This window comes from Geospiza fortis, unplaced genomic scaffold (assembly GCF_000277835.1).
Source record: "Geospiza fortis unplaced genomic scaffold, GeoFor_1.0 scaffold190, whole genome shotgun sequence".
NCBI classification, from domain to species: Eukaryota; Metazoa; Chordata; class Aves; order Passeriformes; family Thraupidae; genus Geospiza; species Geospiza fortis.
Genome location: NW_005054328.1, coordinates 4,702,520 through 4,730,186, shown reverse-complemented (window position 1 = coordinate 4,730,186; position 27,667 = coordinate 4,702,520). Strand labels below are relative to the sequence as shown.

The 27,667-nt window shown below is 37.5% G+C and overlaps 1 protein-coding gene across 1 annotated transcript in view; it reads left to right on the top strand.

The window, feature by feature from the left end:
- The window catches only part of ME1 (malic enzyme 1), a 155,735-nt gene that overhangs the window by 14,257 nt on the left and 113,811 nt on the right, over positions 1–27,667 (top strand). The window contains exon 2 of the mRNA XM_031057147.1: positions 23,869–24,002. Coding sequence (XP_030913007.1) covers positions 23,872–24,002 — 131 coding nt within the window. The 5' untranslated portion in view covers positions 23,869–23,871. The remainder of the gene's footprint in view (positions 1–23,868; positions 24,003–27,667) is intronic.

Genomic DNA, 27,667 nt, shown 5'->3' with positions numbered 1-27,667 from the left:
TCTTCTAGATAGCCTCAGCATAGGTGCTGGAAGGCTGCTCTTAGGTTCCTCCCCAAACATTCTTTTCCAGGCTGAAAAAGCTTAGTTCCATAATTGGGGGTGTGCTTCACCCCACATTATCTTGGTTGCCCTTTACTGAACTTGCTCAAGTCTATCAATGTCTTTCCAATATTAGGGAGTCAGAGTTGGCCTCTGCAGTCTAATGAGTGCCAAGTAAGCAGGATGATCATTTCCCTCAGCCCATGTCATACCATACTGCTGCTGATACAGCCCAGGATACTATTGGCTGCCTTTGCCTGTGCACACCGGTGCCTCCTGCTCAGTTTGCTGTCCACCACGTCCTTTTTGACAGACCCACTTCCCAGCCAGTCAGTGTGTCACCAGCCCAAACCATTGCAGCCTGTATTTACTTTCTGGATTGCAGCATTTTGCATTTGTCTTTGTTGGATTTCGTAATCTTCCTGTCAGCCCATTTCTCCAGGCTAAGTCCCTTTGGATGCCAGCCCTGCTCTTGGGTGTGTGTATCCACAATTGCCCCTGTTTGGTGCCACCTGCACACCTGGTGATTTTGTGCTCCACTGCCCTCTCCAGGTCATTGATAAAGATGTTAAACAGGATGGGTCCTGTTACAGACTCCTGCAGCACTCATACGTACTGGGAGGTGCAGTGGAACCCATTAAGTGATTCCTTCTTAGCCCTATCATCCAAGAGCAGCCTTTTACCCAGCTGGTTGTCCACCCATCTACACTGTGATATCCCAACTTGGGTGCATGGATTTTTTTAGATCCAGTTATCAAAGCCTTGCTTAAAGTGACATAAATGGCATATTCTGTCTTCGCTTGTCTGTAAGTGCAGTCGTTTTGCCATGGAAGGCAATCAGGTTGATCAGGGATGATTTACCCTTGGCTTAGGTCCAGTCTGTGATTTCCTGCTTGCTTTTTTCTGTTCACTTATGATCTTGAACTGTACTAGTTCATGGTCATTACACCTAAGGCTGGCATTGATTATTGTATTCCCAGTCAGGTCTTCCTAATTTGTGAAAAGCAAACCCAGTTTCACATCACCCCTGACTAGTTCACCCAGAATCTCCTATATCATCTCTGACACATTTCATTTACCTCCTGGATTGCTTGTGTCTTGTTCTGTTGTTGTTCTAGCAGAAATAAAGGAGATTAAAGAACTGGGAGCTGTGATCTAGAGACTTACCTTGTATGTACTCAAGGAACAAGAACAGTTTGCCAGCCTGGTATGGGATGGGATTACTATTACTGCTACCTGCTGCAGTCAGAGATTTTAGTTACTTGGCTAAGCATTTATATTCTTCTTACAAAAACAGCAGCAGGAGGAAGTGTTTGCATACATATTGCCTATGTGCATGACCTCTATGTCAAACTTGTAAATTTTGTTGAATAGGTGTCTCTTAGCAATATTGTGCAAGTTTTGGAATACTTTAAGAAAAGAGAAGTTATTGTGTTTCTGGTTCCCCTGCTGCTATTTGTGGAATTTTGAAAGTGTGATTTTTGTGAGTGTGTGACTTTGAAATCAGCACTTCTGTAAAGGAAATACAGAGTAATTAGGGCAGCTAGAAGCTGGGGAAATACTTAGTCCAGTAAGCGTTCATTCTGTTTGTGTAAGTAGCTGTTGTGAGGGGAAGGTCTATCAGAACTCTTTAGTTCTCATCCAGCCCTGCTCTTTCTGGCCTGAGAGGAGGCCATCTGGGGCTGTTTCTGAAGCAAAGTTGTTCATAGTAATTTCAAGGAATTCTTCTAATAACTACTAAGTGAACAACCCCATCATCACTAAGGAACTTAATTTCACAGATTGAGAACCTTCTGGCTGGGTCTACAGAGCAGCTAAGCTGTGATGATTTTTTTTTTTTTTTTTAATTTTCTATACCCTAGTTGTTTTTACTCTCCTCAGCTCATTTAGGTTTTGGTACTTGTAAATTAAACTGCAAGCCCAAGTATGCTGCAGAGGAGACCTAAAAGGAAGGTTTTAAAAGCCTTCACAGAAACCGTGTCAAGCTGTCTTCTGCTCCAGTTGAGTGAATTATTAAAGTAACTACTACGTCTGTTACTAAATAAAGTAATACAAAAATCTAATAGTGGCAACTTGAAACTCTCATGGCTAGCAACCTACAGATAGGTTGCTGTAGTTAAGAGTTGAAAGCGTGGTCTTGCTGTCATGACTGATTTCACTCAGTTGAAAAAGGGGATAATTGGTCTTGCTAGAATTCTGCCTCTTATATTTGGAATCTTTAGTTCTGTTTTTTCTGTGTATTTTCAGCTCACAGCTGTTCCCATGCCAAGTACCTTTCTTAAAGCTGTTTTACAGCTTTAGGTTTTGCTTGGATTCTCAGTGTTTTCTGGATGCCCTAATAGTAGCTTAGAAACTGAGACTCAGTCACAGAATAATTTGGGTTGAAAGGGGACCCCTGGAGCTTATCTAGGGGACAAAGCAGGGACAGCTTCAAAATACTTCAACATGTGGGAATGTAATGAAACCAGATCAAAAGGAGCCTGATGGACCTATAGCCTAGAGGAAAGAGGGATGCCTGTATACTTTTACGTTTGAGTTCCTTAAACAGCTTGTCCCACTGCACTGAAAGGTTGCTGAATGTGCTGTCTACTTCAAAGGTGTAAAGCAATCCCCATGTCATTTAGTGGGCAACTGACCACCTTCCTTGTGTTCTAGACCTTCAAACAAGCTGGAGCTCTTCAGGCTCAGCAATCTTGGTGACTAGAGAAGAAACTTGTCTGCTAGAGGTTTGCTAACTATGGGGTTACAAGAGATAGGAGTAAACTGTAAAGCTTGGCTGGCAATAAAGAAGACACATTGGGGCTGCACTTGACTTAATCAATGATAATAGAGTAGAAGTAGCACAAAAAAAGGCTTCATAAGTCAGAATCACTACCGATCAGGAACTTCTTCAGAGAGAAAGCCAAAATCTGTTGCTGTAGTTCCTCTTGGAGGTAAAGCTGTTTTTTTCAATTTGCAGTTGTTCTGAGTCATGTGCAATTCTTATGACTGCACAACTCAGAATAATTTAATCATATTATTCTTGCTTATGTTAACGTGTCAGTGGAAATCTAACAAGTACGTAATAAAAAAGAATGTGACATTTTTCTTTCTTCTGTTGGAGAGAAAAACATAACACTTGCTGTAGCCTGTGGTCATATTAGAGTAGTTTCCATACCAATCTCTTAAATCTTAAATAAAGCTATGTGCTCACATGTATACATTTGCAACCAGTATGCAAGTAGTAAATGCTGTGGTTGATGGCCTGTATTTTCAGTAGGAAATGGCATAGATCTGTAGATCAGACACCCACAATATAATGTTAAGGATTTTTAATGAGATTTTGAGGCTTGGAGCTATTAATTTTTTTTTAATTTCTATTTTGTTTGTTTTGTTTCCTTTGGTAGTGAGCAGAATATTTGTGGTGGTTTTGTGTTTGGTTGGTTTAGGTTCTTTTTGTACTTTTGAGCTACCTGTAATCTGACCCCATGAACTGAATGTCTACTTACAGTTCAGGCATATTAGATGAACTTCTGGAACCTATTTCTAACTACTTTTTATCCAAAAAGAATTGACTTCAAGTGCTACAAGACTGTTCCACAACATGAGTGAAATATAGTGAGTGGTGACAGCCAGGAAATTTGATTCAAAAGACTGCCTCCAGTTCAAGCAAAATACCTAATGTGCATGTACCTAATATATATCATTAGGAAATAAGGGATTCAAAGCCTTTAGTTGTCAGGGTTTTGGCAATCCTGTGTAGGCCCCAACATGTTTTAGTGCAGTAAAAATGTTTCATTGTATGTTTTAAATGTACACAGATGTATGCTGTGGTTTAAATTCATGCAAGAGAAGACAATAACCTTTATACAAATTTCACTTTGATCAGATGCATTTTATGATTTTGCTGGGGCTTAAAGTTAGTGCTGATATACTGTGGTTTGTTTCTGCTTGAGCAGCCATCCTTCTCATAAAAAGGAAGTGAGAGAATTTCACCTGTAATGAGATCAGTGAGATTTGACATGCACCAAATGCAGGCAGCACCTTCCTGGGAGTGTCCTGTCATTTCCAAGATGTCATCTGCCCCAGCTGAGTGAGTTGCTAAAACCAGCAAAGGCAACTTAAAATACTGCTGGCTTGCTACCTACAGATAATTTGCTGTAGTTGAGAGGAGTATGGGATTTGTTAGAATGTAATGATGAAATAGTGAAAAGATTGACATGTAGGCCTGCCTATGTACAACGTTTTACTTTTTTCCGCTTAAATGTAGTGAAAACCTTCTCACTTAGGAGCAGTGCTCGCTCTGTGAATATAAGATAGCGTCTCTGAGTTAGATGATGAAAATATTTCTGCTGTGCTTACCTTAACTGGTGTTCTAAAAATTAGGTGGGGTCCAATGTCCATAGCTACTAGTAACATATGCATGTGGTGACATACAGTGATCAAACCAAGTGCTCAAATACCTGCATCTCTTACCACTGCTGGATGGCTATTGCTATGTTCCTGTCTAATGTCTTGATAAAGTACTATTTCATAGGAGCCATTAAAAAGAATTAAATAGCTAACTGCCTTGATGCTGTTAAGCTGATAGAATAATGTTATAAAGCCTGTCTTTCAATTTCTTAGTGCCAGTTCAAATACAAACAGTTGCATCTGATCTAGGTTTCAGTGGGTGAGAAAGGCTGGTCTATCAGCCTTACCCATTGCTGATCCACTGCCAGGATCTTAATTAATCAGCAGCTCCTCATGCTGGCAGGAACATACAGCATTTAAATTCTCAAACTCTCATGTTTTTGAAAAAAATGTGTAGGCCCTCCATTAATACGTTTTTCTGCATATTTGTTCAGGCACAAACCCCATAAAACAAATTAATAAAGGGATCTTAGAGCTTGTTTTGCCAAAACGCAGAATTGAAGAATGGAATAAAGAACCAGCTTTTTAGGTAAAACATGTTCTGATACCTTGTAAGACATCTGCAGGCCGGCTTTCCCATGAATTCTCAGATATGGGAAGTGTGGGAAAGAACATACAACAGTGTTTATATTCATTAGTATTGGTGATGTATGCTCTGATTTTTATTTTGGTTCTCTGCTGTGTGTATATCCAGGAAGAAACTTCCTAGAGTTAAAAAGTCCTGTAATAGAATGATCACCTAGAAAACTGTTTTTACATGGTTCTGTAAATCTTCTAATGGTTAGACACTAATCCTTGACAAAATGTAAAACATTCATTTATAGGATATAGAGCAGGTCTGGATAGGAGTTTTGAAAACCAAGGCAGAATACAAATTGCGTACTTTAGCATTTTTAAGTGTCCCAGCCTGAAGGGTTTCCAGAATATTTTTTTATTGTCAGAGTAGTTGGGTGTTTTCTTGTATTTATATAAGAGAAAGCTGGTGAAGTGCATGCAAGAATCACCTCATTCAAGGGGCTGAACTTCAGGTTGTGTAAGTGTGTCCTGACTGGTGTTCCATTTCCCCTACTCTGCTTCAAGAAATGATGTGTGACATTGCTATCAGCTCTCCCTTAAGCAAAGAGAGTAACAACACTCTTAATTTCAGATGTGGTACTGCATTAACCAGGGTTATATATTAGTTTTCATTTCATTTGGTTGCAAATGTGTGACCAGATTGAAGCAGTTTTTTTTTGTGAGTGTATGTGTTTAAAGGGTGGTTCACACAGGCTGTTGAGCAGAAACAAGATACAGACCAAAAATTATTTAACCAGACTCACTTCGTTTTTTATGGCAATGATGTGAAGAGCTCTCAAAGGTTCTCTTGGGGAGGGATGGGCAGTGATTTCGTGGAGGGCTGAACAGAGGCTCTGCTGAAGCAGCTGTGTCAGTAGAGCCCTCTCATGGAGATAGGGTGTGTGCCTTGCAGGAGGAAGTGTTTTGTCAGCATAGCTTTGTTGCTGTCTTAGACAACAGGAACTGATCTTCCAAAAGCATTCTTCTGTTGGCACATCCAGTGGGGCTGTTGCTCATGAAACTGCTTGGCTGGAGTTTGGGATTCCCTCCATGCGACCCAGCCTGGCACAGCCATCTGTACTGGCTCTGTGTGGGCTGGGCCTGTGCTGGACACGAGCAGACACAGAGCTCTGCTGGGGCTTGGTACCTGCAGGGTCTGAGCTGAAGCAATGTCCCCGAGAGAGGCATCTCTCTCTCTCTCTCCCTCTCCCCTGTCCTTTGCTGATGCATCTTACCATCTGTAGGGTTAAAAAAAATATATTCTGAATTATTTTTCTGTATGTGGACGAAAATGATCTCTTCTGGAATTTTACCTTAAAATATATTAATCCATTAACTGATACTGTGGAGAATTATTGTTGAACTGTGATAACTGGAGCTGTTTAACAATACAATATTGGTAGGTTTGGTAATCCTCTCAGAATCAGGGTACTTTAATGTTTCTGCAATGTCCACTGGCTTTTTTGTTTGTTTCTTCTTTTTTTACTTACAACTCTTCAGGGCTCAGAATTGACATACAAAATCCCTCAGCAATGTCATTTTTTTACAAAGTCAGACTTTAGATTTTCTACTTTGTCAAATAATGTGAGTGAACACAATATAAATACTGAGGAAAGAAATTGTCTCTCTCTGATTATCTAAGAACAATGCTGAAACAAAGAAATCATGTTGAGGCTATAAATATTTTTCTGATCTAACTTAGAAGTGGTATTAATTATAATTAGGACAGTACAAAGAACACGATATGTGTATCTTTCAGCCATTAGTAATTTACATTAAGTTACATTAAACTATGGATAACATGATATTGTTAGTTGGAAAAAATGAGGTTAGAATAATTTGCCCACTTTTCATAATCCCAAATAAAAGTTTCTCATGGAAGACCAGTAGATGATGCTATAAAAATTTTCCTCAAAATTGAAAAGTTTGATTCAAATAAGCGCAGTAAGCTGCTAGTAATTATCAGATATTTATTATGCTTTCTTTGGTTGCAGAGTATTCACCCGTTGAACAGAGAAACAAATAAACTGCTATATTCTTCCCAGAGAAAGATGAAGTTAGAAGAGGTTTCTTAGAACCTCTTACTCATTTTCTAAAATAAGAATGTGAAAATAAATACTTAGAATTATCTTTAAAAAAGATATTTCTGCGACTTTTTTTTTTCATTTTTAAAGAATTATTGAAAACTAATCCTTTCAGTTTCTAAAAACCTGAATTTAGAAACAAAATACAAATCCAAACCCAAACAAACCCCACAATCCAGAAAATCTTGTCAAGGACCACAGGGGAATAGAGGCTGAAGGAAGGCCAGCCACGCCGAGGGAAGATAAGGAACTCAACGATATGAGAAAAGCCTTCAGAGAGAAAGTTAAAATTCACATGGGTATCACAGAAATTACACATGGCTCATTCTAAATTTTACTTGTATGAGAGGAAACTTGGGAGCAATGTTGAGAGCTGCTCAGTTCAGACCACTACTTTTATGCTCTACTTACGATTTCTGTTCCACTGGGAAGTAGAGCAAAATTGTTATTTCAGATAATGAAATACTGTGGTTAAAGCATAATGGGCTGAACAATTTAGCATCTGTATGATGAGCTGTGTAATGAGAGAGACTGCACTGTCTGCAAGCCTGAGGACTGCACATGTTATAAGGCAGGCTGCTTTTTGGAGTGACCTAGAAATGATGGAAAATGGGCTGACAGGAATGTCATGAATTTAGATAAAGGCAGATGAGCAGCCCAGCAGTGAGGATAGAATAACTCTGTGCAAGAGAACTGGCTGGGAAACAAGAGGAAAGGAGGCCTGTAGGAAGAGACCTGGCTGACCTGGTGACACAGTGGAAGAGTCAGAGGCCAGGAAGACAAGTTTGAGTGTGGAAAATTTGAAATAGTTCTGAGGAAAAATAGAAGGAAAAATTGAGGACAGTCAAGTGCAGTGGGAGGCTGCTTAGAGAGAAGTGGAATCTCCATCCTTGGAGACAATCAGTACTCACCTGGAGATGACCTTGAGCATCCTGGCCCAGCTGGACCTGCTCTGAGTAGGGCTGGACCAGTGGACCTCCTTAAGGCCTTTCCAAGCTGCATGGTTCTCTTGTATTTGTGACTGTCATGAACTCTGTGCATATAATAATGCTTTGGACTTCATGGGCAACTACATTATAAACATTTGTTCTCTTAAATTTATGTCCAGTTTTTAACTGGTTTTCTATATTTTTTAAAAATACTTTGTTCAGATTGATTCATAATAGTGACATCTAACTTCTAGGGAACAATGAAAGCTAATATAAATGGGTAAGGATGGTTCAGATGGTTAAGTATGCAGTGGTACTATGGGTTACGTGGGACTGTAAATTATCTGGTTAAAAGCAGAATTTCTTTTTTCACTTTGGTACAGCCAAAGTGCCAAATATGTACATGTTAGGTACTACTAAAAGATATTAACCCAAGAAATCCCCTTATTTTTATCAGTTGTTGTTTTTCATTTCTCAACCCAATAGGTACTAGGGTAAAGTGTTGTCATTCGTGGTTTTATATCTCTCATGCACATTGAATCAACTTAAAGACAAAATTTTTTTTCTCAATCAAATACTTTAGATGTAAAGTTTATAATTGCTTTAATGGGGACTTTAGCTGCCAGGAAAATATGAAGTGATGTGTGAGTTCATTACATCCACAAAGTAATAACTAAAACATTTTTTGTTGAGTGCTCTTATCTGTATCATATTTTGTTGAGTGCTCTTATATGTATCTGCCCCTAAAAACAAGCCTATGTAGGGCATCTGAATTGCGGCCCCTTAGAAGTGTCTGATGTTGGCATGACTTTTTTCCTATCTAACTTTGGAGAAAGTTCATGATATATTTTAGTGATTTCCTCTCTTTAGAAGGAAAAAAAGTAAATAAAAAAAAATCAAACAATAGGAAGCAGTCTAGACCTGCTCCCTCTCCAGTGATAATTATCTATCAAATAGTGCTAATATGAGCAGATATTTTCAATTTCTGGTCAGCTGTTTCAGACCCCAGCATGTGGTTGGATTTGTGGAATGATGATGGAGGAAGAAGAAGACATATAGTGATATGTTTTCTTTTACTTGGATTTTATTCAAGCTGCCTGCAGTATTATTTATGGATGTTACAATTCCTTTATTAAATAATCCACCCCTGAAGTCAGACCATACATCTAAAATCAGTACAAATGCTTGGAAAGCTTATGGAAAGCAAAGAGCAGAAAGAAATTAGTGTTGTTTTGTAAACAGAGTAAGCAATGGTGATTTTTGTAATATTGTTGTGCATTTGTCTGAAGTGAGTGAAAACATATGTAATGATCTAGATAAGTTTTGTGTTAATGGGTTAGAAGATATGCTAAATCTCTGGAATTTTATTGTGGACTTCTGCCAGTGCTGTCTTTTTTCACTCAAGGTTTCATCTGAAACAAAAAAACAAGAAAAAATGTTTTATTTCTGAAGGTTTCTGAATTTCCTGTAATGTAAAATTCCTCTTAGAAGAATGTGAGTTGACTGGTTTTTGGTTTTGAACGGGCAGATTTCTTTAACAGTGTAACTGATAGCAAAGAATGAGAAGGCATTCAAACTTGACACAGTTGTTAGTACAAGATCTACTGATCTGCAGAGCTACATGAGCCCAGCTGAGAGGTTCTCCTGACCTACTTTTAGGTAACAAACTTGGCTATCACTGACACTTGAGAAATGACAAGCATTAGATACTGCAGTATATCATAGGTAGCAACCCAAACTAAAACCTTTGAGACTTAATTACTTTTATATTGTGTTTTCCTTTTGTTGTTTGTGCCAGAAGATGTTTCTTTGACAAATTGTGTAGTCTATGGAGGAAGTTACCTAGTTTTTCAAGAATATGTCTGTATGTGTAACAGGATAAATGTGGATTCTGGACACATACAATCAGAATTTTCTAATTATCTGTGTTTATTTGAGTCACATATATACCTTTCACAACCTGTGTCCCTACTTTAGAATGTAAAAGGTTAGAAATCTCTAAATGCCTCTCAGTTCATTCTCCCACATGTGGAATAAATTAAGAGTATCTAGTAGAAGGATTTTTAATGTTTTCTGTAGTACTACTAATGATAGACTAGTTTAAGCTCTTAAACAAAAGCATTCATTTTACAGAAGACTAATAAATAGTTCTGGTTCAACACAGTAATTTGAAGATTTCAGCTTTAAAAATTTGCCAAACTGAGAGATGCTTTCCCCATTGATGATGTGTTTTGGGTACCTGCTTTGTTTGAGGGACCCTCATATTCCCCTCTAAATTGTGTGATTTGTAATTCCCGCTGAAAGCTGGCTGGGGTTCTGGATTCATCCTTGTGAGCTTCCAGTGGGATAATGCTGCCCACCCCTGCCTGAGAAAAGAAATGTTGCCTTTTGCAGTGTGATTTGAGCTTTCAATCCAGGCATAATTAGGAACAGACGGCAAAGTAAGGTTCTTTGTGTGTGCTGTGTGTGTGAAGCAGATTGCAGCAGTCCAAAGCTCTTCTGGCACAATTACTTGCAGCACCTGTTTTTTCCTTCTTGTCTTCATCTGAGGTTCATTTTTTCAGCCTTCACATTTGCATTCGTTCGTGTGTGTTCTCTGATCTTAGTGTTCCTTACGCAGGTTGGACTTGCTCTGTTTTGTCCGTGACTCCTACCTTTGAGCTCTCTTTCAGTTATTCATTGAAAATAAATCCTGTTACTGTTTCACTTGCTTTGCTGGCTCTTCATTCTCCATCTGCTTGGGCCTTCTGCTTAATTTTTCCATTCCCGTTGCTTTCAGCCACACCAGTTTGGCTTGCTTTTTCTGCTTACTGTCATGCTTACTGTCATGCTCTTTCAGCAGCAACTCCTTGTTGTTCCTTACTGTTCTTACTTTTCTTCTAGAAAAGTCAGCTACTCCTCTTGGCCACTGTGAGAGGCAGATAAACGTAACTAAATTGGGTTGGTGTCCCCAGTAAGGCTAGTGACTTTGCAGTATTAATGCTTGCTCCCTGTGAGCAGTGGTTTTTCTACACTATAAGGAAGCCAGTTTTTCTCATGAATCTTGTAAATGAATCCTAAAGTTCAGTCTATGTAAATTACACTTCTTACTAGAAAAATAAGCTGTCTTTGGAAAATCTTGCATATTATAGCTTAGACATATGGTCTTATTTTGCATGCCAGTACTGGTGAAAGAAATCTGTTTCTTTCAAGGATTGCTTTGCTATGCTGAGAGACTTAATACTGATGCTTCTGTACAACAGCAGAAACTATTTTTGAGACCAACACTTTTGGGGAAGGAGAGTCTAACTAGTCCCTCTTGAAACCAGTCATCCTGGTTTGGAAGGTTGCCACTCCCACTTCACACAGCAAGTAGTGTAACCTTTGCCAAAACAGTCAAGACCAGTGGTGAAATGAAGGATTTTGTTTTGTTGTGAAGCTTGCCATTAAGTTCTCAGTACATAATCATTAGGAGTGATTGTGAATATCTGAAGGCTCCTATGCCTGCTTGTGAAATGGTCTGACTAGCATCTGGCAGTGTCACTACAGTATAAATAGCCAAGGTACAACCGCCACAATGAATTTGATCTACTTTTCCATTTCAAGTTCCTACCATAAGCTTCTGAAACCCCCCAAAGGCAGTTCGATTGACTAAAACTAAAGAGCAGATTTTTGTGCTCTTTGAAATACCGTTGGTTCCATTTGTTTTGCCATTTGAGTTCAGAAAAAAAGTATGCGTTTTGTTATATGAGCTTTTCAGCCATTTTATTGTGATCCTTTAATCTTTTAGAGAAAAAGAATGAAGCCTAGAAATGGAAAATTTTGTCTTAGTGTCAAAATCTGTCTCTGCTGGGTTTTCTTGTTACTGTTTCTTTTCTTATCTCCCTATTTTTTGCCCTTGAAGACAGTGCAGATCCTTGACATTCTCATGTGGGAATTCCTGTAACAGTATGCAACAAATGCATGTGAAGAGTATCTACTTACTGCGAGCCTGGAAATAAGATATGCTCTCAAATATGTGTAGAAATAGTAAAACTAATAAAACTTCTGTGATGGCTATGGCTATATTGCCTGTGCTAGATGAACTAATATTTCTGCACTATGGTTTTCTTTGTCAGCTGGTCTTTCAACCACCAGGTACCTGGTAAACACTAAAATTCATTTAATTAAAGCAGCAAAGTGTCTGCACTTTCCATGTGAAACAACCAGTACTCCCTCCTTCATTTCCGTAACAATGCACAGAAAGTTAATGTGCCCCATCGGAAACTTCCTCTTGGGTGATCAGGGCTGGAAGTGATGCTTCATGTTCAAGAGCTGTGGATCCACTGGGACGTGGATTTCAGTAGGACTTTGTTGGAGAGGATTTTTTTCTTAATATAGCCCTTAGTATCTGTGGTCTTTTGCATATTTCCATTTTCTGTAAAAAGAATATGCTATTTGAACTTTAGGAACTAAGAAAGTAAGTTTAGTGTGCTGGTTTGTAATGTGGAAATTAATAAACAAATAGAATGCAAATGTCTGAGTTGGTTTTGTAAGTGGATTTTTTGTTCAATTTTGCATGAAAGGGGCTTAATATTGGTGTTACTGGTCTGGTTGACATGCTAATATTACTCTGGATTGTTGAAAGGTTTCAAGAAATGGACAGACTTAATTTGTAGTTCACTACAAAGGTTATAAAATTGGTGAAAATTGATGATCTTTCATCTTTCTTAACTGCATCTCTCATTGTTGCCTAAAATATGCTGTGAATCAGTATCTCAAGCTTAAGGACCCCATGTTAGACTTAAGAAATACTGTTTGAAGTATTTCCTTAGATCTGTCATTTTATTTTACTCTGACTTCACTGCATAAATGATTTTTTGGTTTTTTTTTTTAATGCCTTAGCTATTAGTCTGAAAATACTATGTTTGGCCAGTTTGTCTCAAAACTTCTTCCTCCTCTGTGTTCCTGGTTGCTCCATACTGTCTTGTGTAGATGCTGTGTTTCTAGGTCTGCTATCTCAGTGTGTCCAGAACAAGCTTACACCAAGGACAGTGGTTAAAGCTCACTCCAGATTAATTAGATTTAAGCAAGATACTCTTATTTTGTACAAGTGATGGGTCTGGCATCATACTTTCTTTTAGGAAAGGGAGCTGTTATTCTGTTATGTAGATAGTAAAAGCTTATAATGGGTCTGCATAGTTACATTACAGGAAATGTGAAAAGTTAGAATAGAGAAGCAATATTTCCTTCAGATTCAAATAGGCTTGTGTTTAATGTTTATTGTCAGGTTATATTTTTCAACATCAACATAGAAAATTGGTTTTTAACATAAGGGATTGGTTCTTGGTTTGTTTGTTGTTTTGTTTTGGTGGGGTTTTGGTGGATTTTTTTCTGTCTAGTTTTAGTTTTCATGTTGTTTTAGACTCTAATTTCTGTGTGTGGCACAATTAGATAAAAGGGCAACGAATCCTTGGTTTGCTTTGAAAACGGTAGCACTTGAAATGCATCAGGTCTCCTGGGAGGGGATTCTTGTCATTTTTCCACTTTCGCGAATTTTCTTTCAGGTAGAGCTCTTATGTGCCTGATAGCAAATTCAGATGGTTTTATATTGGCTGTTTTCCTTAACTACCACTCAGATTTTATTTCCATAATGCTCACTTTCCTTCAGTCTGCTGTTTGCTTTGATGAGTCAAGCTCTTTTGGAGAGCAGTCAAATAAAAAGAAAAGTGATATACCCTATTTTATCACAGCTTTTTCTGTGATTTTTTTCAGTCTAATCTTTTCTATGCAAGCAGATACTATTGATAGGCACGTTGTTTGGCAAAAGCAGAGCTGTATGAATGCAGCTGGTGCAGCAATTTTAAATGAAATTGTTCTGCCATTAGTAGATATCTTCCTTCAATCAGATAACTTTTTGCATACTCTGGAAAGCTTTGCATGACTTTGCTGTCTCTGTAGGACTGGTTAAGTAACAATTTTAGGTTACAAAATCTGAGCTCACACTAAAGTTTTAGAGTAGTTGTGTCTTTTTTTCCATGTTGAGTTTTAAAGAGTTTGCCTTTTCAGTCTATCTGGCCCTTCATTGTATTTTCCTCCTGTCTTAATCTAAAGTGATGAAACCAAACAAAATTGTAGCAAAGTTCAGGTAAGATTACAATTTTCAGGAAGGTGTATGATATATGACAATGTGTACCCATAGCCGCTGTTTCAGATGCTATAATTGTCTCAGCCTGTGGTTCTACTAATGACTGTGTCTATTGACGGCTAGATAGCATGTTTAAGAATTCAAAATGGAAAAATAATAGTGACTTACTCAAAGTCTTCAATTGGCAAATTTTTTTGTCATTTTGTTCATGATAACATGAATCTTCAGTGACTTTTCAGCAAGAAGGAAAGTATTTGCAAGAGAGTATTGTAAGTAGGATGCCTGTGGTTACAGCAAAAATTGAATGCCTGTCTGATAGCAATTAAGGCTGTGCTTATAGATCAGGTACATTCAGAGTGTAAATTTTTCATGTGGCTTTATAATTGGTTTCAGAGTACTGCCCAGTTCTGAGAAAAAATGCCAAGACTGGATGTAATAAGCTCCCAAATAAATAGTTTGCGTAGGCTTTTTTCATGTTTACATGTACTACTACCCCTTAGACTGAGATAATTAAAGGAAAGTAAGTTTCCATCCGTAGAATGGGAAATGCTTGATAGGTATGTAATATATGCAATAAATGTATGTGACAGAAAGGCTTACAGATCACATTACCAGGCTGTGGTAATAGAAATACTGTAATTATAGATTACCCATGACAATGGAAAGTATTAATGTAATTTATTTTGTCTGAAATAGTTCATTATAATCCTAAAAAAGAGAAAAGGGCACCACCTAGGGTCGCACTTCCCTCAGTCTGTGGAGGGTGCCCAGAGGACTAATTCTGAGTAGACACATCACTTTAGGCGCAGTAAAACAGTACACTACCCATGAGTGACCCAATAATCTGTGTGCCTGGTGCTGCTCAACATGACAGTGCCTTCAGCTCTCGGGTCACACCTCTGTAGTTCGCCAGGCTGGCCAGTGCCCCTGTCACCACTTGGGACAGCAGGGAGAGTGTGCACCATTGTAGTAGTAGTAGTAGAAGCAAAGACCACAGCATTGAGATTGTTCTTTGCTCAACACAACTCTGTGTTAGGGTATTTAAAATATTTATTTTTGTTAATTGTTTATCATGCCAGTGAAGTGAAATTAGTTGCTTAGTCCTGTCAGAAGCCTAGAATACAGTAGTTGGTAGTCTGTTTAGTCTCTGAAAGGTAACAATAAAATCTGTTAAGCATATCAGGTTTATCAAATCCCCTCAGGATTTCAGGGCTTACTGACCTGTATTTGGTTAAGTACTTATTTCAGACAGATGGGATTTTTGGCAGTTACTGAAATTCTTCTCCTACTTACATGGAAATCATGCCTGACTCTCAAATAACACCTGATTTTGCAAATGTAAATATTGTATATTGGAGACTGCGTGCCTGGCGACTGTGCTTTATTTGTAAAACTGTACAGTTAGAGAGGTATTATTTGGTGTTTTGTTTGGCATAATTCTGGTTAACAATATATTTTATGTCAGCTGTCATTATTTTAATCTAAATTCCCTTTGTAAATAGGGATTCCGTGTCAGTTATTCCACTGATAGCATTGCAAGCATCCTTTGATTGGAGTTACATATTACAGATATAGGGAACTGACTCATAGCATCTATTATACAAGTAAATTATTATTTTAAGTAGAATTTCAGGTATGGTCTAGTAAAACTGCTTTTTATTTTTACATCTTTATTTTAAAAAAACAACTATTGTTCAAATTATAATTTATTATGCTATTATTATATAAATTTAATATTTAAAAATAAATCTGTGCATTGATGCATCTTTAGAAGACAAACAGTATTGACGAAGGTGGTAATTAACAAAATTATTTTTGTTACCATACTTCATCCAGGGGGCTAGAGCTCTGAAGTGGCCTACAACCAGTGTCTTTAATCTATAGCATGGGTAAACTGTATTGAAAACTAAAATCTGTCATAAGAACACACTTGACAAGTTTGTAAGTGATGTGGTAAACTGCTCTTGTGGCTGGTTCCCATAGGCAGAGCTTTCCCAAGTAGTAATCTTTGAGGGTCAGTACATCCCAAAGGAGTTATAAAAGAATAAAAATGGCTCAGAAATATCCAGGGACAAAAAAAAAACCCCAAAACAAACCACAACAAACCCAAATCCCAGCAAAAGAATATCTGCTCAGCTTCTCTGGCTCTGTAGTTTAAACTGTGTTTTAGGTGGCTGTTCGGTCTCTGCTAGGGGCAACCAAGAGAGCCGAGACAGGTGTCTCTTCACTGGTGCGATATCTCTGCTAGGCAGTTGAGTCAGGAGACACACAGACCACAGCTGGTATTAATTATTAAGTCTGTTATTAATTTAGCTGCTCTTACAAACAGAATTGGGATGTTGTTGTGGTCCCGGTTTGCTCATGCCTATGTTCGTTGTAGCTCCCTGGTGGGAGCAGCAATAGGGAGACAGCCACATTTTGAGACAGCCAGCTCTGATTTGAGAGTGCACAAATGCAGCTCTAGCAATTTTTCTAGTTGCTTTGGGATTAAGTATCCCAAACAGTATGAATAATTCAGACTAATGTGGTTTTTCAACAGAACATGTGGATTGAGGAGTCAAAAGGATGGTAGAGGCTTGATGTAGCAGCCACATACGGGCAATTAGTGCCCCCTGAGATGCAGAGGAGTGTTGTGCCTGGCTGTTGCCTGGTGCTGTGATAGCCTGCTATGCGGTGGATTTATAGTTGATACTATTGCCATAATGAGCAATGTTGGTTGTTCCAATACCTTTGAGCTTCCCAGTTCTCAGTAAGTGCTTATGTGTGCAAATCTGAATTTGGTCTGTAGTCAATATAGTAATTAGAGCAATTTGGATTAGTGACTGCAAGGTACCTATTCTAGAGTAAACTTTAACTTTATCCTATAATTATCGTGGATGGATAGGTGCCTATATTGCATATGAATAACTAAATTTAGAGTTTTAACTAGACATAAGCCATCTCCTACATTAAAGCACAGCATGGGATATATTTTGATACATTATTATCTTGGTGACTTCTTTTACTGTTTATTTGTTACTGCCTGCTGTTTGTGTAGTACAGTCTTCTCAAAATTAGAGTGAGGAGAGATTATGCAATGCAAAAAGATTTTACTCTGTATGTGTATAATAAAACACCTACATAGAAATAGTTTCTTAAAACTGGTTTGCTTGCTTACGTTCAGATAATTGTTTACCTTAGCTTAAAGGATTGTAAAAATAAGAATGCTGTGATGTGTCATTTATACTGTGCTGGTCTGAATCATGCTTGTGTGCAATCACTGTATCAGCTCACGGCATGGCTGCCAAGCTGCCTACACATTCCCGTGATGAATTTGCCAAGAGAAGTCTGATCTCCTTCTGGCCATCTGCATTTGTTTTGAGTCATAAGTCCATGGGTGTGTGTATTAGCTACTGTATTTATCTGGGTTTTCCTTGTTGGAAGCTGGTTTTGACTTTTGTTTCAGTTTCCTCTGTTGACTTGACTTTTTACGTTTGCTTTTGGAAATCCCATGGACTTAGAATTGAGCTATGAGTAGGCTTCAGGTCACTTGATGTTTCTAGGGAAGAAAATTGTGTGTTAAACGCAATGCAGCAGATCTACCACAAGTCTAGAAAAACAGTTTTGAAATATAAATGCCAAATGTCACAATATAGTTTTTCAACTTAAAGTACTTGTTAAAAAGCTGTATTTAAAGAAAAGTGCTTAAACTTGTGCCTTTAGGCATTTTATAGCTGAAACTAGGACAGTTTCTTCTTTTCTTGTGTGTTCAGAGCTGTGCCCATCAGCTATTGTATTTTTAAAATTTATTTATTTACCTTCAGCATGCCTTGCAATCTGACAGGTCCTGATGGATGCCTGTGCATGGGAGCTTATCAAAAGGAGCACAAGTGCTGTATCTTAGTCGGATTCTGCTGCTTGCACTTCACCAGTCTTCCTTCTCTAGCTTTTCTCGTTCCTCATCTTAACCAGGGTAGATGTCTGTCTGTGTCTGGCTTTTCAAACTCCAGTGAAGGCACTTAATTAGCAGGATTCATTGCGAATTCAGGGATTTCAGCTGTAGGCCAAGACCTGTACAAGATCTGTGTTAGGTACTGTAGAAAGGCAAGAAAATCACATTTTCTCTGCCAGAGAATCTAATGGACTGTTAATCACTAGTCAGTATACTGATTTTTAAACCTTAATGAGATGCATAATCCAGAACTAGCCAATATGCCTCATGAAATGCCTAATAGAGAACCTGAGCATAGTTTTGGGGAAAAAAAACTTTTTTGAAAGATAGCAGATCTGTCACACTGTGACTTTTCTACTTCTAGTCTAATAAGACTTAAAATAAAGTGTACATTATAAATCGTTATTGATATCCTTTGTTTCTGAAAGCAAAGCTGTTGTCTGTATGTGTTGCCAGATGATTGCAGCAGAAAATCTGTATTTTCATATTCAGTTTTCATTTCTTAACTCCATGCTATTAATCTCTGAACTGTGATAACTTTCTGCTGTTCAGCATATTTTTTCTTCTTATCAATTTGTATTTGTTGTCTTTCTCCCTAGCCTTCATAAACACCATTTGAAAGGACTTCTTTTTTTTCTCCAAAATTTTAATAATGAGGATTTTGGGTTTTTTTAAAATTGAAATGAGATTCAGATTTTCAAGCCCTTTTATATGTAGACTTAACAGCAAATATTCTTAAGAAGAAACATGAACCTCTAAGTTAATGCAAACTGACATTTTGCAGAAATATTTTTTTCTTCAGGTCCAAAAGAAACCACCTTAACAGAAATCTGTGTGAATTTGCACCATTAAAAAAAAAACAGTCCCTTTTCTTACCTACTGGGGTACTTTCTGTGACTGGTGTGCTCTAAAGCACTGGTTGCAGAAGAGATGTTGGCCCAAATGGCTGCATTAGCTGTCTCTGCTTGTAATATTTTTTGGCAGTCATGACAAGTATGGGTAGAGAAAACAGAAGAAACATCTTTAACCATACTGTACTGCTGCAACACCAATTTCTTGCCATGAACCACATTTGTTTTCAGCAGAATGACTTCATTATGGAGTATTGTGCTCAGATTAGTTATTCTAAGTATTTCCTGGTGTATTCTGCCTTGACAGGAGTGTTGGACATGGAGTATTAGAAGTATTTATCCAATTTCTCTGAAGTCATGTTTGGAGAATAAAAGTGAAAAATGGACAGGAAATGCTTGTAAAACTTCCTTTTTGCCTGTTCATAAGGTGACTTTTTTAAAAAACACAAATTATATAAAATATCTCAAAGGGATTTACAGATCATTAAACTCTTAAATGTAGCTTTAAACACTTGAAAACCCATGTGTTTATATTTTTATAGAGGTTTTATAAAAATTTCTTTGAATGTATGAAATTTTGAAGAGTTGTGGTTTTAGTTGGTTTGTTTGTGTGGGTTTTTTAATATTCTGATCCTAAATGTTTATGACATTAGGTGTCTGAAGCTGCTTTTATGTAGCTCGTACCTAGCAGGACTATGCATACATTTTTTTGCTTCCTCAGCCAAAGAAGTTTTCCTTAAAAGAAATTAATTTTGACTTGGATTCCTCCCTAACAGTACTAATGTAGTATGAAAAGCCAAAATTGCTGAAGGCTAAAGCTTGACCAGCAAAAGAATTGCCTGCAAACAGTCATGCATACCAAAGATCATGATTTCCTAAGGACTGCATCTAGTTCTGCAGTTGAATTTCTCCTGGAGACTTGTACATGAAGTGGTGTGAGCAACGTGGGATGATGTGTGACTGGCAACTGGAAGTGATGCCACTGATTCTTTATTTGGGATGCACTGGGGGGAAAAGCTCTTCCCTAGTAATTGAAGAATGTTTTCGGTCTTTCAGCCAAAAGCATTCATCTTGTTTGCATTGTCCTTTTTTTGTTCATTTGTTTTGAAGAATGAATTTTTAAGAATGGAATTGCGGGGTTCTGTAGTCCATTTGTTCAAAAAAATGATTCAAATCTGGAGCAGACAAGTACTGCAGGCAGCTGTGGAGTTTTCTCAGAGCTTTGTCTGGCAGAGCACTCCCTGGCCTCTGCTCAGGGGTTCCAGCTGCCGTGGTGGGAGCCTGCAAGGAGTGGCAAGGTGCCACCTCTCCTCTTTCCGGCTGTGGCAGCAGATGTTGAACATAGCTGAGTCCCTCAGACTTGTGTGCTTTTTTACACAATATTGTTGGAATTTGTTCACTGTGCTTTATGATTTAGATGTACAGAATGAGTTTTTTAACCAAGAGTTTTTTCCTTTTTGATGGACTCTGAGACAGTGATGAACTTGCTTGTCCATCCCAGAATAGTCTAGAGACTGTAATTTTCCTCTAGCAGTATGTTAGACCAGCAATTCAGAGATTATGGTACTTCCAGATATACATCCTTTTCACCTTCCTCCTCATTTCTTCCTTCCCCCTTCACGGATACAGGAGGCTCAAATATACATGTGAGTACTTTAGCTGGAGTATTGCTGTTGGTGGTTGTCTCCTGAACCCCTGAAGTCTTATGAGCCTTGATTTTTCCCTTCCAGAGACTGATGAAAGAGTCACTGAGACAGAGAACCTTGGATGTGGGCATAATTTCCTCTTCTAAGCCAGCCTCCTTCTACATGCTCTTAGGCTAATACTTCTGTGACACACCTGCAGTGAGGCCAACAGGAGGAGATGAGCTATTCTTCCAAATGAGTTGGATTTTTTAAAAGTGAAAGTTTTGATTTACTAGAACAAAAGATGGCTAGGTCTTGGGAGAAATTGGAGAAGGATCCCTGCAATGAATACTGGCTGCCCTTTAGTAAAGCTGAATCTCATTAGTGCATGGAGAGGATGCACATATTGCTCTAGTACACTCTCTTTTTCTAGAAAGGTTTAAATAAACCTAGCAATTATATGAGTCTCAGGTATTCTATCTGAAGAAAAACTGTGTCAGGGCAATCTAGTTTCTATTAAGAGAGGAAACTTGTCTCTGTTCACTGTGAACAGAGGCTGAGATGGATCTTGAAGTATTTTGAATATGCTGTCTGTCTTTTCAAGCACTGCTTGAAAATTGTGTTGAAAGCCTGTGCAAAAAGCTGTCTGATACAAGATGATGCTGTGCTTTTTAGTCTGTTTTGTGCTTTTTCAGTACTGCAACTGAAGAAGGGTATTGATGTATGTGTAAGTGCACTACACCAACATTGTAGATGAGGGACTTCGGGGCATTAGAGATTATGAGCAGAGGACAGACAGTTAAGAGTGGAGTTGATAAACCCATAGACATTAAATAATGAAAGAGTACTGAATGATGTGCAGTAATAGAAATCACTGCTACAATTGCAAAATATTGCAACATTACAAATGGAGAGACAAATGCAAAATTAAATGTATTTGCAGTGAGTTAAATTTCTTGAAAACTCAGAGAGCTTTCTGTGTACAACGGAAAATCTAAAGGGTATTTATATGTAAAGAGCAATAAAGTAAATTAACCAAAGTTTTGACCTTTGAGAAAGGAAGGTAATGAGGTGGCTGAAGAGTAACTTAGTTTTACCAAAAGCAAACCAGAGGATATAATGAAACATATGAAATACAGCTATTGAAGAATTGCAAACTCTTAACTGGGAAGGCTGATAATAACTATACTTTTCATCTTTGTGATGTATATGAAGCATAAAGCAGTGAATAAATCAAAACTAATTTGGCAGAGGTTAATATTTATGGTTGTGGTCTCTTGCCCTTATGCTGCTTTTAGATTGTCATACTGTTGTTCTTCTCTAAAAATTCATTTGTAACACAAGCTACAGAATAAAAATATCTACATAGTTTATAATAGTTTGGATGCTAGATGACAGAAGTCTGTCCCATCCAGGTGTGCACAAAATATGCCTCTCTGGGAGGGAAAGAAGTGTGTAAACCAAGCTGGACCTAGAGCCCTCTCTGCTGGATGGCTGGGAAACAACACTTCAAACAGGAAAAAAATAAGAATTTTCATGTAGAAAAGAAAATTTCACGCTAGTGCAAGAAATCTAGGCATAAACCATAAATCCTACATAGTTGAAGTCTTCCATAATATAAGCAGATGGAATAGGATGCACTTATTTCATAAAATGGCCTTCTCTTATTAAATTATCAGGCGATATATTTTAATGATAATTCTTTTCTTCTGAGTAAATATGGCATCTGAGGGGGAAAGTAAATGATTAACATTTCATCTTGGAAATGTGAAGAATTCATAATATCTGTGCCATAGAGGAATATTCAAGTAAAGGATTTTCTAACCATATAAATCCTAGGGGTGTAGGTGGGTGCTGTGTTTTCGTAGTAACCAAAGAAATTAACACTTACTATAAAGCTGTAGTAATACATGGAAAATAGACTATTCCAAGATGAAGTACTTTTTAAAAAAGGCATTTGGCAAGATGTAACACATGTGTTTGTTTTAAAATAAAATATTTTTTCCAGTAAGGGGGGGAAACTCTATTATAGTAATTAAAGTCCATATTTTATTCCTAATGTAAAGCCAAACACAGACATTCAGAAATTTTTTTCATTCCATTTGACTAATGGAAGCAGGGGAAAGAAGAATTGCAGAGAATAACTGGATTGTCACTTAACTGCTAGCACTAGAAGATCCATTAAAACTATCCAGCTCCCTGAAGTCCAGTCACTTGGAACTGATTCTGAAGTGTGCATGAGCACACGTGGCTTTTTTAAGCCCAAAAAAGTCTAGTGGAGATAAGAGGGATCAACACTGAATAAACTTGTGACGAGTGTTGACTCTTCCTTCTTCCATGATTTTTCAAGATGGGATAGCAGCTGAAGACATTCATGACCTATGTGGTCACAGAAAGTTCATTAGGGAAAAAAATGCAGCCTTTGTGTACACATTTGGAAATAAAATCTCGCATAAGTGGAGAACTACAGCAAAACAGTTGCTCATCTTTATTAAACTTGCTTTCCCTTCATTTCCTGTCTAGGGAAGGAGCAACACATTTTGGAAATGTTTGATGTTTTGTAAAGGGTTCACTGTAAGATATTTTTCTTGAGTCATCATTTCACTTAAGGTAACAACTTGATTAATGTCATTATATAGCAGATAGTGTGATGGAGTTGCTTTAGGGCTTTGTTCCTACTTTTTTCAAGTCACAGTCACATAGCCACTTCAAAGTTTAGATTAAAAATGTTGTACGAAATGTAGCCTAGTAAGATACAGGAAGATTTTGTAATAAATTTTTATTCCATATGAATCAACCCTATGAGGTGATTATTTCTGAGAAAAAAACAACAAAAACAGAAACAAGAAACCTGTCTAGGTAAGCAAGCTAACTGTCTGTAGTTACCACAGCAGAGTAAAACTTCAGCAGCCAGAGTGCTCGATACTGGTATGCTAAACCCACAGTCACGTTTCTGTTGTAAAGGCACCATCTTTCTTACAGTACCTTGGGTAATTTCTGAAGATGTTTTGGACAGACAGACCTCATTAAAAGCAGAAAATGAGGGGAATGAATATATGGCTGCTTTTTTCTTCAGTTGTAATTTAGCAGTTTTGCAGGTGCTACTCTTGTACTACTCAGGAGATGTTAACTTGTTCTGTGCTGATATGGAGTTATTGTATCTGTAGAGGTCTTCTTATGGCTCAATAAAATCTTTTCCCCAAAATAATTGCACCATTATAAATTCTGTTTAATTTTAAATAGATTTTATGATGCTGACTTTTCCCGGGCTACGATTTGCTGCAAAAGTTTTCTTAAAATAATTATCTCTTGTGTACATCTATACATGGGTTTTATTTTTCTTTTTGTTTTTTTAGGGCATGGCTTTTACCTTGGAGGAGAGGCAACAATTGAATATTCATGGATTATTGCCACCTTGCTTTCTTGGTCAAGATGCTCAGGTTTATACAATTCTTAAGAATTTTGAAAGGCTGACATGTGACCTAGACAGGTAAAGTATGGCTATGAAACTTTATCCTACTCACCAATTTATGAGTCACTTTCATAAAAAAAATCCACTTTCACATTCAAAAAAAAATCAACTCCTACTTTAAAATTCTAATCTTCCAGAGCTGTTCACATGAATTTTCTTTGATAACCAAATGATACTGGTCATTATCACCAGGTGATAAAGGTCACTGGAAGCAAATGAACTAATGTGAAACTAAAAGTCAATAATGACTTTACATGCATATAGATACATATGCATTAAAAAATAGTACATTTGAAAAATGTTACAAAACTAATATGTAACATAGTATTGCTGTGCTTGGGTATTTTTAAGGAAAAAATCTGGAAAGGGCTTTGTGGAAGGATAGAATGTAAGAGAATAGTGCAGAAGGTAATCTCACACCTGACGAGTTGCAGCCGTGCTAATCACCAAAGATTAGGAACAGGCCTGCCCTTAATAGGCCACAGCTGTGTCCAATAAGAAGAGGAGTTGCTACGAAAGAGTGGGTTAAGTGGTTGAGGTGAGAATTGGAGTTCGTTGGCTGTGTTGTGAGGAAGGAGGAGTTAGTGCTGTGAGGAGTTGCCCATGAGAAATCACCAAGAAGGTATGGGACTTTCACAATAAGATGGCAACAGGGCTTTAAATATTTATGAATACTTAATTTTTTCCTAAAAAAATTGTATTTTATAGGCTCTAGAACAAAAATTTATTTCTTCATTTCTTCCCCGTCTGCCTTGCTCTTCTCTGATGTGGGATGTCTTCCTATCAGTATGTAATATATGGCCTCTAGGTACCCATCTGTTGATGACAAGGCTTTTTTATAATTTGCAGTTGCCACAACCTTTGTTTTTTATGGAGTCGGCATAGAATGAGGACAGCCTTCCTTGCAAGTGAAGAGCTTGCAATTGTGCTGTCTTTCATAGGTTAACTATTCTCCAGTGCTCTTAGGAAGGCCATTATCAGTTATTATCATAGAGTAGTAGCTTCCCAGGCTGGAATATTTATGAGTTCCTGCATATAGAAAAGTGTAAAATTTCATGAAGCCCCCTGATTCAACCATTGATGTTATCATAGGAGAAAACTTTCTCTGTCCTTCTGTCCCCTTCTCCTCCTTCATTCTGCATTGAGGTAGTCCCTTCATGATACAGCTCATTGTTTCATGTGTTTCAGACACATGATACAGCTCATTGTTTCATGTGTTTCAGACATTTAAAGCAGTTCCAACTGCTTGTTTCAGCTTGAATTGCTAGAATTTCTCTCCACCTATAGCTTGAAAACCATAAGAAAACAGGTCTTACCCCATTGTTATATGTGTTTTAACTAGGAAACAATTTTGCTCCTACTTCAGGTCATAGCAGAAAAACACTCCTACTTCTCAAAACATCACAGATGGAATGTCACAGATCTAGCTATTCAGCATAGCAGTATTTTAATATCTTAATTCTGTATTTTTTTAGCAAAAAATTCTGGATATTCTAGTGGCTTTTTACGAAAATGAAAAATTTCTTCAGGAAAGGAAGAAAGAATTAATCTGTCAGTTTTAAATGACAGATTATTGAAACTTTGAATGATGTGCCTTCTGAACTGCAGTAAAACACTGTGTGCTGAGGTTTTGATTGCACTGGGAATAATAAAACAAAAATAACTGTCTCCAAGTATTGTGGCAATACTTTGCAGCTATCTTTATTATGTCAAAAAATAAGGAGAGATAGACCTGTCTGTCTTAGGGGTGGGGAAGGAAATATTTTTCGAGAGTGTAACTAATCCATGTATGATAGGCAAAAATAATACAAAAGTATAAAGAAATACAATGTGGTTACAAATAAATGTAACCACAAACATTTGCTTCAAAGAGCATTGTTCCAAAGCTGCACCTGTTAACCTTAAGAACTGTAAATACTTAATTAAACAAAAAATTGGTATCTCTCTTTCCCACCTATGAGTCTTCTTTGGATTTTTCTCTTTTCCAAATACACAGTTGGGTCAGGAAGAAAATAGTTTCCTGCTCCTGTGACCAGACATCTGTAAAACAGAAGCACTAACATTAAATTATTCCATCCATGTGTCTTCAGCATTAGACTGTAGCTTTCCATTTTATACTATAAAGCCAGTTTTATTATAATTCCTGCTTTAGTATAAAGGTTATATTGTACTGTGCAGCTTTGCAGTACACATTTATTCTTGTCAATTTGGTTTTAGTGATACACTTCAACTGAGAAAACTAGCAAGTCTTCCATTCACAGAAATAGCTTGGAACTATTACAAGTTAGGCTTTTTTCTCACTAATGTGTCTACTAGTCAGAATACTTCAAATAAGATTTTAGTAATTAACATATAAAAAAAGTGAATAGCTGTGTTTATTTTTCAGTTTTATTCTGTGACATGTGTCTGTGCTATTTTCTCAGCTGTAAGTTTTGGTGCAAATATTTGAATCTTCTCCTTCCCCTTACAGTGTGAATAAACATTGTGGCCCCATTTGTAATGTTGGAGAAGCTGTGGTGGGATCTCCATCCATGGGATTTATTCCAAACCTGACTGAATATGGTCCTGGGCAAACTGCTCTAGTTGTCTCTGCTTTGAGGAGGGGATCAGATGAGGCAATCTCTCTTCCAACCTAAGCTAGTGTATGCTTTCATAACTCAGGTCCATAGTAGTTAAGAAATAAGTTTTCAGGGATAATCTTGGATTGATGCAAATTGTGTAAATGAAGTCAGGTAGTCCCTTAAGAATATTAAATTATATAAATCCACAAGTATCTCCCAAGCGGAATTTTTTTCTTTAAGAAATCATATTTATACTCTGTCTGAACACCCAGCAGATCTAAATTCATGTCATGCTGTGTTTGGATAAAAAATTTTCCTCATGCGTTATTGGGGCTTTATATATCTGTGATGTTTTCTCTATTTTTTTAGCAAAATAACACTGTGTTACATGCAGAGGTCTGCATTTGAGACCACTGATGAAAAGACTTGGTAACATTTGCCTGGAGAAAATACTTCCTTTTAAGACTGTAAACATTGACATCTTGGGATCCTTTGCAAATAAGATTCTTCTGTGAATTGAGAGTGCAAAAATCTGCATGTGCAAAAATCTGCATGTGCAAAATGTGACTTGCAGGTGTGTTTGTAAGTCAAGTGTCTGACAATTTCATTGGAGTATGTCAATAAAGAGCCTGCTTGCAGAACATGTGCATTACATGTGGTGCGCTCAGTCCTCAAGGCAATATGTGAAGTCTGACCTCCTATATTTATAATCCTATCAAAGAATTTTAAAGAAGAGTGAATGTGATCCTGCCACAATTATAACTTGAATCTCTTCACTGATGAAGAATGTCAGAAACTTTGGCTGTTTTAACTGGAACTTGAAATCTCAAGGGATCCCTGTAAAGGCAGGTGCTTAAGGACAGTCTTGCATAAGAGCATGCAGTTATTGTCTTCTACTGAGTGTAAATGTCCTAATTTCAGGAAAACTCCCATGTTTCTTGCATTATGCATCTGGCATAGTCTTTGCTCCCATAGAAACAATTATTGAAAAGAGGTGAAGGGTGGCTGTTGTCTTCCTTCTAAAGCTTGGCAGTAGGTGTGTACTTGTGTGTTTTATGTCCATATACAAAAGATTAAGTACAGGCATTTAGATATTGCAGAAGTGGAAACTCTTGAATACCT